This window comes from Coregonus clupeaformis, unplaced genomic scaffold (assembly GCF_020615455.1).
Source record: "Coregonus clupeaformis isolate EN_2021a unplaced genomic scaffold, ASM2061545v1 scaf0318, whole genome shotgun sequence".
In the NCBI taxonomy this organism is placed as follows: Eukaryota; Metazoa; Chordata; class Actinopteri; order Salmoniformes; family Salmonidae; genus Coregonus; species Coregonus clupeaformis.
Genome location: NW_025533773.1, coordinates 20,129 through 37,999, shown reverse-complemented (window position 1 = coordinate 37,999; position 17,871 = coordinate 20,129). Strand labels below are relative to the sequence as shown.

General features: G+C 44.8%; 1 protein-coding gene across 1 annotated transcript in view; it reads right to left on the bottom strand.

The window, feature by feature from the left end:
• Positions 1-17,871, bottom strand: part of LOC121558360 (zinc finger protein 236-like) — an 85,704-nt gene that overhangs the window by 61,507 nt on the left and 6,326 nt on the right. Inside the window, 6 exon segments of the mRNA XM_041871755.2 lie at positions 2,240-2,413; positions 2,820-2,942; positions 10,083-10,255; positions 14,588-14,718; positions 14,959-15,137; positions 15,504-15,668. Of these exon segments, the coding sequence (XP_041727689.2) occupies positions 2,240-2,413; positions 2,820-2,942; positions 10,083-10,255; positions 14,588-14,718; positions 14,959-15,137; positions 15,504-15,668 (945 nt within the window).

The window sequence follows — 17,871 nt, the reverse complement described above, 5'->3', positions numbered from 1 at the left end:
TTAAGAAGAACTCATAACAATGGCTTAGTTCTCTGAGTGCCCTGCGTGGTATTTCAGTGGACCCGTATATACGAACATCATATTTACCATTGAAGTGGTTTGCATTAATTAAAATACTAGTCTATTTTAGAAGACGTGTATTGACCTCTTTTGTTCCTAACACCAGATTTGAATTGACGCAACTTAACAATAGTATTGGGCAATACTGTGCTTTATGCCTCGATCACATGATTAGAGCTAGGCTACATGACACTAGGTAATAATACCGGTAACCGGGATCCCAGTGCAGTCCTGGGACCTCTCTACACATTTCCCCAAGAAAACATTTCCCCTCCAATGTCGCACTAATGCAATTCCACGAAATACACATGCGCAGCAGCAAATTGGCTACAAATAAAATAGCACATTATCCAATCAGGTTGTTGTAAGCCTTTAGCCTAGCATATTAACTTCACACAAAGTCGCCATGAATTCAAAGCACACGCATAATTGACACTGCCGGACTGCACACGAGACCCGAATGCAGTTTAGAGTTCTCATCAGAAGCAGAACAGAAAATTCGATCCCGGTCCGGCCCAAGCCTGGTGAGCTGAAGCCCGAGCCCAGGCCTGGTCCGACATCACAGAAATGAAATGAGCCTGAAACCGATTCCTATTCAAAACCAAGTTTAAAACCAAGATATGGTCACTATGCCAGGGTTCTCACAAAATAAGATTGTCACTGTGCCACATTGCCGGTTTGGCTGCGCCACTATGTAAAGATTTCACAGCAAGTGAAACTGATATTTAGTAATGATAGAGTAACTTTCGATCGCCAATGACATTGTTGTGAATTGCGAAATCATGTTCCTCAATTAATTCAGCGCATTTCAACAGTAGGCATAGGCTCTCTCGACCCAGAGCACGCACAGAGTGCACCCCGAGTAGGCTATAGCGTTGTCGAATCATACAAACTTTGTAACAGCAGTCAAACAAAAGTAAAATGAGCAAAGTTGCTAAGCTTGCTAGATAACCTCCAACGAATGAATTTGGCTAAATCTTGTTGATGATTATACAGATCGCAGATCAGCTCATGAATAACGGGGAGTTGAAGAGAGGAAATTGTTTAAATATCAAGGTATCCTAACGGGGACCATTTCTGGGACGATGGGAAAATAGCCTAGGCTCTATATAAGGCTACTATGTAAGGCAATAGATAACTAACACACTTGATTTAAGCTACATTAATGCATGCTAAATGTTTTTGATCAGTGAACGAATAAATGAGCTACCACTTCCACTTGTCCAGCCAGAGATCAATTAACCAAATATACAGAGAATCTGTGAAACAAAATCACATTGATTGATTATGAGACAAGTCACAGGCTTTTAGTCGGGAGAAGGACAGGCTACTACGCGAGTGAAGGGCAAAATCCACTTGTATAACATGCTAGCAACATGTTCTGATCAGTTAATATATGAGCAAATTAGAATAAAGATGATCATTAGCACTCACCTCAACTTAGCTAACATTTCCCCCAGCTTAATTGTTACCAAATATCCAAACGGAGATTCGGTGAAAACAAAAATCCCCCACGCTGTGATGGTGTTGTCCCAATCAAAACGGTGCTGAAATGATAATCTAGGTGACCACACGACTATTGGTTTAAATTAGTATAACGGTTGGATATGACTTTGGGAGTTTTAGTCTAAGCAAGAATTTGATACATGCCTTCAATTGCATACTTTATTCCAATATGTTCATCATTCAGTTGATCATAACTAAGATGAGTTTTCCTCTCTCTGCGCTTTTTCAAGGCCCAATGGCTGTTTCCCCACTGCCGCCCACCTCTGCTGCGTTGTTCTCAACACCAGTTTAAATCAATAAAGTCTACTGTTTTCTAGAAATCGGTACCAGAAGTCCTCACAAAAATTGTAAACCAACAAAAATTCAGAGAAATTAGGACATTTTGCCGGTCCTCACCTGTAAAAATGCTACTTTACGCTTAGGGGTTAGGTTTAAGGTTAGGGTTAGAATTAGGGTTAGTGGTTAAGGTTAGGGTAAGGGTTAGGGAAAATATAATTTTGAATGCGAATCAATTGTTGGTCCCCAAAAAGTCCTCACAAGTATAGTAAGACAGCTGTGTGTGTGTGTGTGTCTGTGTGTGTATGCGTGCGTGCGTCTGTGCGTACGTTTATGCGCATGCGTGCGTGTGTACCTATGTGTATGCGTGCATTCCTGAATGTGTTATGCTTCCCACCTGTAGGATGTCCTGGTTGATGGCCGTCTCCATGGTGATGGTCTGTTCTTGGGGCTGTGACTGGGTCCCCTCCCCTGTCACCTGCTCAGACAGCTCTAGGAGCTGCTGGATCACGTCAGTCACCACCTCACTGCCCTCTGACCCCGCCACGCCCTGACCCGACTCCTCCACCTCCTACGGGACAGCGGGGGAGGGTGTGAAGGTAGAAAGAATGAGAGGAGAAAAGGGAATACATAGAATGGCAGAGGTGAGCTGACCTGAGCAGCATAGAGCATTTTCTATCTTATTTTGTGTTTTGAGGAAGCCTAATGTACCTGAACACCTGATTTCAAGGTTCCATTTAATTACAAAAACACGATGACATAATATGAAAATGAGGCTTTTTTATATTGAGACCCACTCTGAAATAATCGCATAAAACCTGCATGCAGTCGTAGAGCTACAGTGTGTGTGTGTGTGTGTGTGAGATCACTCAGCATCAAGCTAGCTGCAGCTTGAGGCAACAAACTGAATGCAGAGGTCCGAAACCGAATCAGGAGAAACGTATAGAAGTTCACATCATCTGCATGCACTCCCTCACCTGTGTGTTGGCCGATTCCTCTATGAGCAAGATGTGCATCTTGCTGATGTGGGCATTGAGACTGCCTAGCTTTTTGAACACACAGCTACAGTCCATGCACGGGAACAGTGGTACTCCCGTAAGCTGAAGACACACACACAGGAAACAAAGTCAGTACCGGTATACAGACAACTGTGATTATCAATTTATATTAATGAGCTGTTAAAGGCCTAAATGCTTTCATTGGATATGATACCTTTGGGAATTAGCAGAAGGCTACATTCTTTGTAGATTTTTATATTAATAAGAAATTATTTTACATCAGGTAAAAATAATACTAACTACCTAATACCATGTCATTATAATTTAATACCAACTAAGATATACACTGAGTGTACAAAACATTAGGAACACCTTCCTAATATTGAGTTGCACCCCTTTTGCCATCAGAACAGCCTCAATTTGTCGGGGCATGGCCTCTACAAGGTGTCGAAAGCGTTTCACAGGGATGCTGGCCCATGTTGAATCCAATGCTTCTCAAAGTTGTGTCAAGTTAGCTGGATGTCCTTTGGGTGGGTTCTTGATACACACGGGAAACTGTTGCGCGTGAAAAGAACTGCAACGCTGCTGGGTTTGACACTCAAACCGTTGCGCCTGGCACCTACTACCATACCCTATTCAAAGGCACTGAAAACTTTTACCCTGCCCATTCACCCTCTGAATGGCACACATACATGTCTCAATTGTCTCAAGACTTAAAAATCCTTCTTTAACCTTTCTTCTCCCCTTCATCTACACTAATTGAAGTGGATTTAACAAGCAACAATAAGGGATCATAGCTTTCACCTGGTAAGTCTATGCCATGGAAAGAGCTGGTGTTCCTAATGTTTTGTACACTCAGTGTATACATTATACATATTTTACCTTCAGCCAAGACAGATATTACAAATATATGTCTTCTGATTATTTTAAAGGGCAATCTAATAAAAGGCAGCGATTAGGAGAATAGAGAACAATTACCTGAACTTTTCGGAAACTTTGGGGTAATCTAAAAACAGTCCCACTTCCCTGTCCATATTCCAGATGCATCTGCTTATGAAATGTATTCCCAATCACATCCGACTTTAATATATTCATAAAGTCTGTTCATAAAGCCGAGGTCCTTACTGCCAGAGTAGGTTGAATGACACTCATGAGAATCACATGCATTATTCAAAAACATTGAATAGCTGCGGTTTGGGGTAGATTCAATCAACTCACCGCATCACTGCCAGTTAGCACTGATGGACAAAAACATGCTATGGACGCTCTTTAGTGTCTCTTCCCAATTCGTTAAAACCATTTTTTTATTTGAGGGGCTCTGTAAAAAATGTTTGGTTGATAAAATTATCACATGTATTGTTGTGAGGGGTGGGGAAAATTGAAAGGCTAGCTGATTGAGTTGGCCACTCAATAAAAAGTACGAAGCCTCATATTTGCATGTCCTCATTTGCACAGATGTAAGTAATGGTGACTAGTGGACACAAACCCGATGAAAGTGGCACTCAGGTCCAGAAGAGCGTACAGCCAGTCACTCAAAATGGCTGCCTATAAACACCAACTCCTCGACTGCCATCATCACACTGAATAACCCAGACTGCTTTTCATTTAGGCTCATTATTTTCCCATTGAACCTCAAATATGTGAAAATATCACATTAGATGTGTGAAATGTTGCTACATCAGTAATAGAAGCTTATGTTTCATAATAATGTTCCATATTATTTCCGTATATCTAACTGATTAAAGACGAAGAGGGGGAGCGGGGGGGGGGCAAAGGTCAGAAGACACAAGACCCAGCCCATATCAAATCCATTTCCTACCAATGGCTGTGATCAGAATGCATGCAGAGGCTTTTTTTAAATGAACAAGCTCTGTTGCAGACAGTGTTATAGAATGGAAGCCTTCTTTTCTGAGTGGTAAAATGCAGCGGCAGATCATGAACTAGTGCAGCATTAGTCTGGATCCATCCATCCATCCGCTTACCCTGCATCCCTGATGGAGCTCTCTTTATGTACTGTTTCTTATTCATGACCCCACAGAGCTGCCTCTCTTCATCAAGGCTACAGGAGCTGGGAGCTATCCTCGCTCTCTCTCCCTCTCCATTAGTCGCTTTCATTTTTTTATGGGCCTGCAACCGATGGAGGAGTCATGATCTTGTGACCACAACTCGCTAGAGTGCGATGGGACAAGGACATCCCGGCCGGCCAAACCCTCCCCTAACCCGGATGACACTGTCCCAATTGTGCGCCGCCTCATGGGTCTCCCAGTCACGGCCAGCTACGACACAGCCTGGGATCGACCCCGGGTCTGTAGTGACGCCTCAAGCTCTGTGATGCAGTGCCTTAGACCGCTACGCCATCTGGTTTGTGCTTAGTGGGACTATCATTTGTTTTTCAACAGGACAATGACCCAAAACAGACCTCCAAGCTGTGTAAGGGCTATTTGACCAAGAAGAGTGATAGAGTGCTGCATCAGATGACCTGGACCTCCACAATCACCCGACCTCAACCCAATTGAGATGGTTTGGGATGAGTTGGACCGCAGAGTGAAGGAAAAGCAGCCAACAAGTGCTCAGCATGTGGGAACTCCTTCAAGACTGTTAGAAAAGCATTCCTCATGAAGCTGGTTGAGAGAATGCCAAGAGTGTGCAAAGCTGTCATCAAGGCAAAGGGTGGCTACTTTGAAGAATCTCAAATATCTCAACTTTTTTGGTTACTACATGATTCCATGTGTTACTTAATAGTTTTGATGTCTTCACTATTATCCTGTAATGTAGAAAATAGTAAAAATAAAGAAAAACCCTTGAATGAGCACGTGTGTCCAAACTTTGACTGGTATTGTATACATACACATACACATATACATATACATATACATATACATACACATACACACACACACACACACACACACACACTTATATATACAGTGGGGAAAAAAAGTATTTAGTCAGCCACCAATTGTGCAAGTTCTCCCACTTAAAAAGATGAGAGAGGCCTGTCATTTTCATCATAGGTACACGTCAACTATGACAGACAAATTGAGAAAGAAAAATCCAGAAAATCACATTGTAGGATTTTTAATGAATTTATTTGCAAATTATGGTGGAAAATAAGTATTTGGTCACCTACAAACAAGCAGGATTTCTGGCTCTCACAGACCTGTAACTTCTTCTTTAAGAGGCTCCTCTGTCCTCCACTGCGTTACCTGTATTAATGGCACCTGTTTGAACTTGTTATCAGTATAAAAGACACCTGTCCACAACCTCAAACAGTCACACTCCAAACTCCACTATGGCCAAGACCAAAGAGCTGTCAAAGGACACCAGAAACAAAATTGTAGACCTGCACCAGGCTGGGAAGACTGAATCTGCAATAGGTAAGCAGCTTGGTTTGAAGAAATCAACTGTGGGAGCAATTATTAGGAAATGGAAGACATACAAGACCACTGATAATCTCCCTCGATCTGGGGCTCCACGCAAGATCTCACCCCGTGGGGTCAAAATGATCACAAGAACGGTGAGCAAAAATCCCAGAACCACACGGGGGGACCTAGTGAAAGACCTGTAGAGAACTGGGACCAAAGTAACAAAGCCTAACATCAGTAACACACTACGCCGCCAGGGACTCAAATCCTGCAGTGCCAGACGTGTCCCCCTGCTTAAGCCAGTACATGTCCAGGCCCGTCTGAAGTTTGCTAGAGTGCATTTGGATGATCCAGAAGAGGATTGGGAGAATGTCATACGGTCAGATGAAACCAAAATAGAACTTTTTGGTAAAAACTCAACTCGTCGTGTTTGGAGGACAAAGAATGCTGAGTTGCATCCAAAGAACACCATACCTACTGTGAAGCATGGGGATGGAAACATCATGCTTTGGGGCTGTTTTTCTGCAAATGGACCAGGACGACTGATCCGTGAAAAGGAAAGAATGAATGGGGCCATGTATCGTGAGATTTTGAGTGAAAACCTCCTTCCATCAGCAAGGGCATTGAAGATGAAACGTGGCTGGGTCTTTCAGCATGACAATGATCCCAAACACACCGCCCGGGCAACGAAGGAGTGGCTTCGTAAGAAGCATTTCAAGGTCCTGGAGTGGCCTAGCCAGTCTCCAGATCTCAACCCCATAGAAAATCTTTGGAGGGAGTTGAAAGTCTATGTTGCACAGCGACAGCCCCAAAACATCACTGCTCTAGAGGAGATCTGCATGGAGGAATGGGCCAAAATACCAGCAACAGTGTGTGAAAACCTTGTGAAGACTTACAGAAAACGTTTGACCTGTGTCATTGCCAACAAAGGGTATATAACAAAGTATTGAGAAACTTTTGTTATTGACCAAATACTTATTTTCCACCATAATTTGCAAATAAATTCATTAAAAATCCTACAATGTGATTTTCTTGAATGTTTTTTCTCATTTTGTCTGTCCTAGTTGACGTGTACCTATGATGAAAATTACAGGCCTCTCTCATCTTTTTAAGTGGGAGAACTTGCACAATTGGTGGCTGACTAAATACTTTTTTCCCCCACTGTATATACATACATACATACATACATACACACACACACTGCTCAAAAAAATTAAGGGAACACTTTAAGTCAATCACACTTCTGTGAAATCAAACTGTCCACTTAGGAAGCAACACTGATTGACAATAAATTCCACATGCTGTTGTGCAAATGGAATAGACAACAGGTGGAAATTATAGGCAATTAGCAAGACACCCCCAAAATGGACTGGTTTTGCAGGTGGTGACCACAGACCACTTCTCAGTTCCTATGCTTCCTGGCTGATGTTTTGGTCACTTTTGAATGCTGGCGGTGCTTTCACTCTAGTGGTAGCATGAGACGGAGTCTACAACCCACACAAGTGGCTCAGGTAGTGCAGCTCATCCAGGATGGCACATCAATGCGAGCTGTGGCAAGAAGGTTTGCTGGTTCTGTCAGCGTAGTGTCCAGAGCATGGCGGCGCTACCAGGAGACAGGCCAGTACATCAGGAGACGTGGAGGAGGCCGTAGGAGGGCAACAACCCAGCAGCAGGACTGCTACCTCCGCCTTTGTGCAAGGAGGAGCAGGAGGAGCACTGCCAGAGCCCTGCAAAATGACCTCCAGCAGGCCACAAATGTGCATGTGTCTGCTCAAACGGTCAGAAACAGACTCCATGAGGGTGGTATGAGGGCCCGACGTCCACAGGTGGGGGTTGTGCTTACAGCCCAACACCGTGCAGGACGTTTGGCATTTGCCAGAGAACACCAAGATTGGCAAATTCACCACTGGTGCCCAGTGCTCTTCACAGATGAAAGCAGGTTCACACTGAGCACATGTGACAGACGTGACAGAGTCTGGAGACGCCGTGGAGAACGTTCTGCTGCCTGCAACATCCTCCAGCATGACCGGTTTGGCGGTGGGTCAGTCATGGTGTGGGGTGGCATTTCTTTGGGGGGCCGCACAGTTGATAAATTTGATTTCCATTGATAATTTTTGTGTGATTTTGTTGTCAGCACATTCAACTATGTAAAGAAAAAAGTATTTAATAAGATCATTTCATTCATTCAGATCTAGGATGTGTTATTTTAGTGTTCCCTTAATTTTTTTGAGCTGTGTATATACACATATAAACTCAGCAAAAAAAAAAAAATGTCATCTCACTGTCAACTGCGTTTATTTTCAGCAAACTTAACATGTGTAAATATTTGTATGAACATAACAAGATTCAACAACTGAGACATAAACTGAACAAGTTCCACAGACATGTGGAAATGGAATAACGTGTCCCTGAACAAAGGGAGGGTCAAAATCATAAGTAACAGTCAGTATGTGGTGTGGCCACCAGCTGCATTAAGTACTGCAGTGCATCTCCTCCTCATGGACTGTACCAGATTTGCCAGTTCTTGCTGTGAGATGTTACCCCACTCTTCCACCAAGGCACCTGCAAGTTCCCGGACATTTCTGGGGGGAATGGCCCTAGCTCTCACCCTCCGATCCAACAGGTCCCAGACGTGCTCAATGGGATTGAGATCTGGGCTCTTCGCTGGCCATGGCAGAACACTGACATTCCTGTCTTGCAGGAAATCACGCACAGAACGAACAGTATGGCTGGTGGCATTGTCATGCTGGAGGGTCATGTCAGGATGAGGTAGGAAGGGTACCACATGAGGGAGGAGGATGTCTTCCCTGTAACGCACAGCGTTGAGATTGCCTGCAATGACAACAAGCTCAGTCCGATGATGCTGTGACACACCGCCCCAGACCATGACGGACCCTCCACCTCCAAATCGATCCCGCTCCAGAGTATAGGCCTCGGTGTAACACTCATTCCTTTGACGATAAACGCGAATCTGACCATCACCCCTGGTGAGACAAAACCCCGACTCGTCAGTGAAGAGCACTTTTTGCCAGTCCTGTCTGGTCCAGCGACGGTGGGTTTGTGCCCATTGGCAACGTTGTTGCCGGGGATGTCTGGTGAGGACCTGCCTTCCAACAGGCCTACAAGCCCTCAGTCCAGCCTCTCTCAGCCTATTGTGGACAGTCTGAGCACTGATGGAGGGATTGTGCGTTCCTGGTGTAACTCGGGCAGTTGTTGTTGCCATCCTGTACCTGTCCCGCAGCTGTGGTGTTCGGATGTACCGATCCTGTGCAGGTGTTGTTACACGTGGTCTGCCACTGCGAGGACGATCAGCTGTCCGTCCAGTCTCCCTGTAGCGCTGTCTTAGGCGTCTCACAGTACGGACATTGCAATTTATTCCCCTGGCCACATCTGCAGTCCTCATGCCTCCTTGCAGCATGCCTAAGGCACATTCACACAGATGAGCAGGGACCCTGGGCATCTAGAAAGGCCTCTTTAGTGTCCTAAGTTTTCATAACTGTGACCTTAATTGCCTACCGTCTGTAAGCTGTTAGTGTCTTAACGACCTTTCCACAGGTGCATGTTCATTAATTTTTATGGTTCATTGAACAAACATGGGAAACAGTGTTTAAACCCTTTACAATGAAGATCTGTGAAGTTATTTGGATTTTTACAAATTAGATTTGAAAGACAGGGTCCTGAAAAAGGGACGTTTCTTTTTTTGCTGTGTTTATATATACACATACACACATTACCTTGTAGAAACTTGCGGAGAACTTTGAGGATCGGACAGGTGAAAGTTATAAGCGATAATAATAATAATTCCACCCATCCTATTGATTAAAGACAGTGAGCGCAACAGAGATGTGCCAGGTGATGTGGTTAGTCGGTTGTTTACCTCAGAGTGCACTCTCTGGACGTGCGAGTGCAGGTTGCCCTTCTGCGAGAAGGAGGCGGGGCAGAAGATGCAGAGGTGGGGCTTCTCTCCCGTGTGCCTCACCATATGGGTCTGCAGCACCACTTTCTGGTTGAAGGCCTTGCTACAGTGGCTGCACTTGTACGGCCGCTCGCCTGGATGGGAGAGGAGAGAGGATAGGAGGGAGAGAGAACACAACTCAATACACCTGGGTGGTATAGATCAGTGGTTCCAAACTGTGGGTCGGCAGGTGGGGGGCACAGGGTCCCCCCCCCAAAAAAAAACATTATTTTTTAATTTTTTTAAAGGAACTCAGTCAGGCTTTCAACTTACTCTTGAAACTTGTAATAGTAGAATGCACAAGTGGCAATTTCGAAATTGGGTAGTGCATCATCAATTTTCCTCTTGTCATGTAAGTAATTTGCATACCTCAGAGAGCTATTTATAACTTGTAAGAAATGTCCAGATCAACTAGCCCATGTCAGCTAATGTGTTTTTGCCCATAGATTTTGTTGTAATGTTTGAGTCACTCAAATAACACATGCTTACCCGTTAGACATTGCAAAATGTATAGAATTGTAAGAAAATGAGCTTTAAAACTGCAAAATGTTCTCTGCACCCCATGACAAAATGTGAGAGGGAGAGAGAGAGGGAGGCAGAGAGAGAACACGTAAGGGATAATCAATGAGGGGCTATGCGTTCTCTGGAAAATAATGCATGACGTTATTGGAGTGGAACTAACCTACCACGGAGTTGCATTATTTTCCAGAGAATGCATAGAGCTGTGCATGGCCGTAAGAAAGCCATCGCCATCTGAGCCCATTCAACATACCCTAGATTTAATTTTTTATTACTTCTAAACTAAATAACTTTTGGGGGTTCTCAATTATGTTTTGGTTCTTGCTCAAACAGTCGCTAAGATTATATTTGGTTGTGATCTTTGCAAAATAACTATTTTGGATGCAGCAGTTGTTAGCTAGAATGCTAACGCTCATTGATATAGCCTGTAGCAAAAGCTAGCCAAAGAGCCATTTTACTGGTTGAAGTTGAATTGTTTAAGTATAATGCAGTTGATTTGCGATGATGACACAAACATTATACCAAGCAGGACATTCATATGAGCCTTAAAATCCAATTATAATCCAAAAGTACTCTGAAATGCACTAATACAAAACATGTAAATAGAGGCGTTTTTTGCTGGCGTTCTATTAAAACTCCCCATTGTTCTGCCACCAACTTGCGCGCATCGCCCTCATGCAGCAATGTTTACAAACACAGAAAGGGGTCTATACCCCGCAGGAAAGCCACTGTTTACATGTTGGTCCTTTAGCAGACACTCTTATGCAGAGCGATTTACATTTAGTGCATTCATCTTAAGATAGCTAGGTGGGACAACCACATACCACAGGCATAGAAAGTACATTTTTCCTCAATAACGTAACTATCAGTAGAGCTAGAAGGGGGGGGATCAAGTGCTGGTTATTTAAAAAAGGTGAGGAGGAGGATCATTTCAAGATACTGTTTGAAGAGGTAGGGTTTCAGATGTTTTCAGAAGATGGGCAGGGACTCTGCTGTCCTAGCTTCAGGGGGAAGCTGGTTCCACCATTGGGGTGCCAGGACAGAGAAGAGCTGCCCTCCCGTAGGTGTGGGAGGGCCAAGAGACCTGAGGTGGAAGAACAGAGTGCTCGGGTTGAGCTGTAGGGTTTGAGCAGAGCCTGAAGGTAGTGAGGGGCAGTTCCTCTTGCTGTTCCGTACGTAAGCACCATGGTCTTGTAGTGGATGCAAGCTTCGACTGGAAGCCAGCGGAGTGTGCAGAGGAGTGGGGTGACATGAGAGAACTTGAGAAGGTTGAAAACCAGGCGGGCTGTAGCATTCTGGATCAGTTGCAGGGGTTTGATGGCACAAGCGGGGAGCCCAGCCAATAGCGAGTTGCAATAGTCCAGACGGGAGAGGACAAGTGCCTGGATTAGGACCTGCGCCGCTTCCTGTGTGAAGAGCAGTTCCGTCTTGTCTAAATTGAGCTTGAAGTGGTGGGCTGACATTCAAGTTGAGATATCTGCCAGGCACGCAGAGATGCGTGTCGCCACCTGGGTGTCAGAAGTGGGGAAGGAGAAAAGTAGTTGAGCGTCATCCGCATAGCAATGATAGGAGAGACCATGTGAGAATATGACGGAGCTGAGTGACTTGGTGTATAGAGAGAAGAGGAGAGGGCCTAGAACCGAGCCCTGGGGGACACCAGTAGTGAGAGTACGTGGTGCAGACACGGATACTCTCCACGTCACCTGGCAGGAGCTGCCTGCCAGGTAGGATGCAATCCAAGAGTGTGTAGAGCCTGAGATGCCCAGCCCTGAGAGATTGGAGAGGAGGATCTGATGGTTCACATGTCGAAGGCAGCGGATAGACCTAGGAGGATGAGAACAGAGAGAGAGTCAGCTTTGGCAATGTGAAGCGCCTCCGTGACACAGAGAAGAGCAGTCTCGGTTGAGTAACCCGTCTTGAAGCCTGACTGCTCAGGGAGATCTGAGTTTAGCTAAGCTGAGAAGCCCACAAGGACTAACCTGCCTTACTTTAGACAATGAGGGCAGAGGTGGATACTTAGCTAAGGATACCGGCTTCAGTTTCAGTTAGCTGACTGGAGCCTCCAGGCTGAGCTTGAAGCCCCACAGCTCCCCTTCAGCACATCCCCTTAATGGCTGTTTGAGATTCAGAGCACAGACCAACCATCTCCAGCACAGCATTAGTCATCCATCCAGCCAGCCCACAAATTAACATTAAGATGAGGTGGCACAGAGGGGCTCTTTGAGGAAGGATAGCTGAAGCTCTGAATGAACTCTGAGAGGAGTCTGGGCTGGGAGTCTGCACTTAATGTGCACTTATCTCAGGTGATATTTTATTTTATTTAACCTTTATTTAACTAGGCAAGTCAGTTAAGAACAAATTATTATTTACAATGATGCCTACTTTACAATGACGGCCTTGATATGTCCGAAAGGAAATCAGTAGGTATATTGGCGAGGGAGGGCAACTTTTGAAAATGTTAAGTTTGTGTGTGTGTGTGTGTGTAAACACAGCTGTCAGTAGCTGTGTATGACGCTGTGGGTTTAAACAGGGTCACTCCCCACATCACTGGTGAGCTACACTACTGTATATATACAAAGGTATGTGGACACCCCTTCAAATTAGTGGATTTGGCTATTTCAGCCACACCCGTTGCTGACAGGTGTATAAAATCGAGCACACAGCCATGCAATCTCCATAGACAAACATTTGTATCAGAAAGGTCTTACTGAAGAGCTCAGTGACTTTCAACGTGGCACCGTCATAGGATGCCATCTTTCCAACAAGTCAGTGTGTACAATTTCTGCCCTGCTAGAGCTGCCCTGGTCAACTGTAAGTGCTGTTATTGTGAAGTGGAAACGTCTAGGAGCAACAACGGCTCAGCCGCGAAGTGGTAGGCCACACAAGCGCACGGAACTGGACCGCCAAGTGCTGAAGCGCGTAGCGTGTAAAAATCGTCTGTCCTCGGTTGCAACACTCACTACCGAGTTCCAAACTGCCTCTGGAAGCAACGTCAGCACAAGAACTGTTCGTCGGGAGCTTCATGAACTGGGTTTCCATGGCAGCCGCACACAATCCTAAGATCACCATGCGCATTGCCAAGCGTCGGCTAGAGTGGTGTAAAGCTCGCCGCCATTGGACTCTGGAGCAGAGGAAACGCGTGCTCTGGAGTGATGAATCACGTTTCACCATCTGGCAATCCGACTGACAAATCTGGGTTTGGTGGATGCCAGGAGAACGCTACCTGCCCCAATGCATAGTACCAACTGTAAAGTTTGGTGGAGGAGGAATAATGGTCTGGGGCTGTTTTTCATGGTTCAGGCTAGGCCCCTTAGTTCCAGTGAAGGGAAATCTCAACGCTACAGCATACAATGACATTCTAAACGATTCTGTACTTCCAACTTTGTGGCAACAGTTTGGGGAAGGCCCTTTCCTGTTTCAGCATGACAATGCCCCTGTGCATGTAGCGTATGACTATTATATTTTGGTGGATGTTTTGGGGGAATATTTTAAAGGATATATGCCATATCTATTTCAACACATTTTACAAGGGGAAAATGTAGAAACATTTACGGGACAACTGTATTGCCTTATTATATATCTCAGAGCAAATGTGGCCACAGGAGCTTGGTGGCACCTTAATAGGTGGAGACCCCTGGTGTCCAACAGTGATACAGCACACCTACTGGGCCTCTAGGGCTCAAGAGGCCATTATTTCATCTCATGCTCTCCATTTAATGCCCTCTCAAAATCAACAACTCCAAATCCGAGTCTTGTATGAAGCAGAACAAGCCTCGGTCATGTTCATTAGGCTTGAAACTGAAGAAAACAAACTGAAGCAGGGAGGGACTCATTTTAATTTGCTAAATGTTTTTAAATGTTTTCTGATGCGTGCCGTAATTAACATGACCCAGCTGTCTTTTGCTTACCTGTGTGTATTCGTGTGTGTCGAACGAGCTGGCTGGGCTTTTTAAACGTCTTGCCACAGTGCTGACAGCTGTTGGTGAATCCACTGCGATCGATATTCTTCTTGTAGTTTCTGGAATTCGAGCTGAGTGGCCTGACGGAAAGAAAGTGCAGCGAAACAGAAATCAACCCAATGTGGAAACAGTCTTTGGTCAGGTTGTTCTTTTGAAACACAATTTAACTGCTGGTCCTCCAAATGAAAAATAGGAAACATAAAGACACAGGGAGATAAGTGCACTTAATACACTTAGTAATGTGTTGCTAAACAAGCACTTTGGACAACAGTAACAATCAACGCGAGACCCTCTGTGCTACTGTCTCCTCGCTCTCTAACCTCATCTTGATGTGGGTCTTGGTGTGCTCCTTGAGCTGGCCCGCCATCTTGAACTCCTTGCTGCAGGTCTTGCAGGGGTACACCTTGGCCCCAGACAGCTCTTTGCGGTGCTCCTCCAGATGCAGCACGAGCTGGCTGTGGAGAATGAACTCGTCGCCACACTCTGTACAGATCAGATTCTAGAGGAGAGAGGGAAAGAACAGAGGCGGAGAAAGAAACGAGAAGATGAGGTCACAGACGAGAGGAGGAGGATGGAGAAGGACCACGATTCAGAAGACATGCATGAGTCGATCATACGAGCGTCTTTGCGGTTTAGAAAGCAGTCACCTATATAAATGATATGTATTATCATTATATTATGAGGATGGTTGTGATCTGATGTGAAAAAGTCCACAGATATTTATTGATTAATTGAATTAATAAGATAATTAAAAGTAGTAGGCTACTCCACCAGCTAAACATTACATTTTTACCTTCGATAAACCATATTTCCCAGCAGATTCAAGACAATCGCATTTTTTAAATTATATCACTGATTGACTGACCTCCTCCTTCTCATGCAGCATGATATGGGACTTGAGACTGGCCACGCGGGAGAACTTCTTGTGGCACACTGGGCAGGTGGGATCCGAGGTGGCGTGTGTGGACTTGTGGAGCGTGAGGTTGAACTCCACGTTAAACGTCTGGGAACACTGATCGCACCGGTGAGGCTGGAAGGGAGATACCGAGAGAAAAGACAGTTAATGACTGAGGTAGTGAGTGAGTGTACGCAAGTGAGTGACTGTGTGGCCTGCAGGTAGCCTAGCGGTTAAGAGCGTTGGGCCAGTAACCGAAAGGTCACTGGTTCGAATCACCGAGCCGACTTGGTGAAAATCTGCCGATGTGCCCTTGCAAGGCACTTAATCCTAATTGACCTTTAAGTCGCTCTTGATAGGACTGTCTGCTAAATGACTTAAACGTTTTAAAAAGATGTGCATGAGTGAGTAAATGAGTCCTACAATAACAAATAGTCCGGCCAGTCCATTTTCTCTCCTGTTATAATTTTCAGGCAAATGCCAGTTGGTTTGCTTGGCTGAAGGTCTTATTTCCTGGGTATATTTCTAATATATTTAGTTATTCAATAACTCTTAGTCAGTTGCATTTGCTCTCTGGTGGCACTACATCTCCCTCATACACTGGGCTATTTGTCTTAAGAGGATGTTCCCTCTGTCTGTCTAACTGTTTGCTCACTGGCCTGCAAGAGAGGCTCTCCCACTCTGACAGCTGAATAATAAATCCCCTCATACTGTATCTCTGTGGACAAGCTACAACTGCCATCTGAGGACAACTCATCTGTGTGTCAGGCAGAAACAACAGTACAATTTCACATGGAGGACTAGTCCTATGTGCGGGTACTTTTTTGGGTTCATCACCTTAAATCAACAATGGATGTAACGTGTGGGGGGGGAAAGTATTTAGTCAGCCACCAATTGTGCAAGTTCTCCCACTTAAAAAGATGAGAGAGGCCTGTAATTTTCACCATAGGTACACATCAACTATGACAGGCAAATTTAAAAGAAAAAAATCCAGAAAATCACATTGTAGGATTTTTTATGAATTAATTTGCAAATTATGGTGGAAAATAAGTATTTGGTCACCTACAAACAAGCAAGATTTCTGTCTCTCACAGACCTGTAACTTCTTCTTTAAGAGGCTCCTCTGTCCTCCACTCGTTACCTGTATTAATGGCACCTGTTTGAACTTGTTATCAGTATAAAAGACACCTGTCCACAACCTCAAACAGTCACACTCCAAACTCCACTATGGCCAAGACCAAAGAGCTGTCAAAGGACACCAGAAACAAAATTGTAGACCTGCACCAGGCTGGGAAGACTGAATCTGCAATAGGTAAGCAGCTTGGTTTGAAGAAATCAACTGTGGGAGCAATTATTAGGAAATGGAAGACATACAAGACCACTGATAATCTCCCACGATCTGGGGCTCCACGCAAGATCTCACCCCGTGGGGTCAAAATTATCACAAGAACGGTGAGCAAAAATCCCAGAACCACACGGGGGGACCTAGTGAATGACCTGCAGAGAGCTGGGACCAAAGTAACAAAGCCTACCATCAGTAACACACTACGCCGCCAGGGACTCAAATCCTGCAGTGCCAGACGTGTCCCCCTGCTTAAGCCAGTACATGTCCAGGCCCGTCTGAAGTTTGCTAGAGTGCATTTGGATGATCCAGAAGAGGATTGGGAGAATGTCATATGGTCAGATGAAACCAAAATATAACTTTTTGGTAAAAACTCAACTCGTCGTGTTTGGAGGACAAAGAATGCTGAGTTGCATCCAAAGAACACCATACCTACTGTGAAGCATGGGGGTGGAAACATCATGCTTTGGTGCTGTTTTTCTGCAAAGGGACCAGGACGACTGATCCGTGTAAAGGAAAGAATGAATGGGGCCATGTATCATGAGATTTTGAGTGAAAACCTCCTTCTATCAGCAAGGGCATTGAAGATGAAACGTGGCTGTGTCTTTCAGAATGACAATGATCCCAAACACACCGCCCGGGCAACGAAGGAGTGGCTTCGTAAGAAGCATTTCAAGGTCCTGGAGTGGCCTAGCCAGTCTCCAGATCTCAACCCCATAGAAAATCTTTGGAGGGAGTTGAAAGTCCGTGTTGCCCAGCGACAGCCCCAAAACATCACTGCTCTAGAGGAGATCTGCATGGTGGAATGGGCCAAAATACCAGCAACAGTGTGTGAAAACCTTGTGAAGACTTACAGGAAACGTTTGACCTGTGTCATTGCCAACAAAGGGTATATAACAAAGTATTGAGAAACTTTTGTTATTGACCAAATACTTATTTTCCACCATAATTTGCAAATAAATTCATTAAAAATCCTACAATGTGATTTTCTGGATT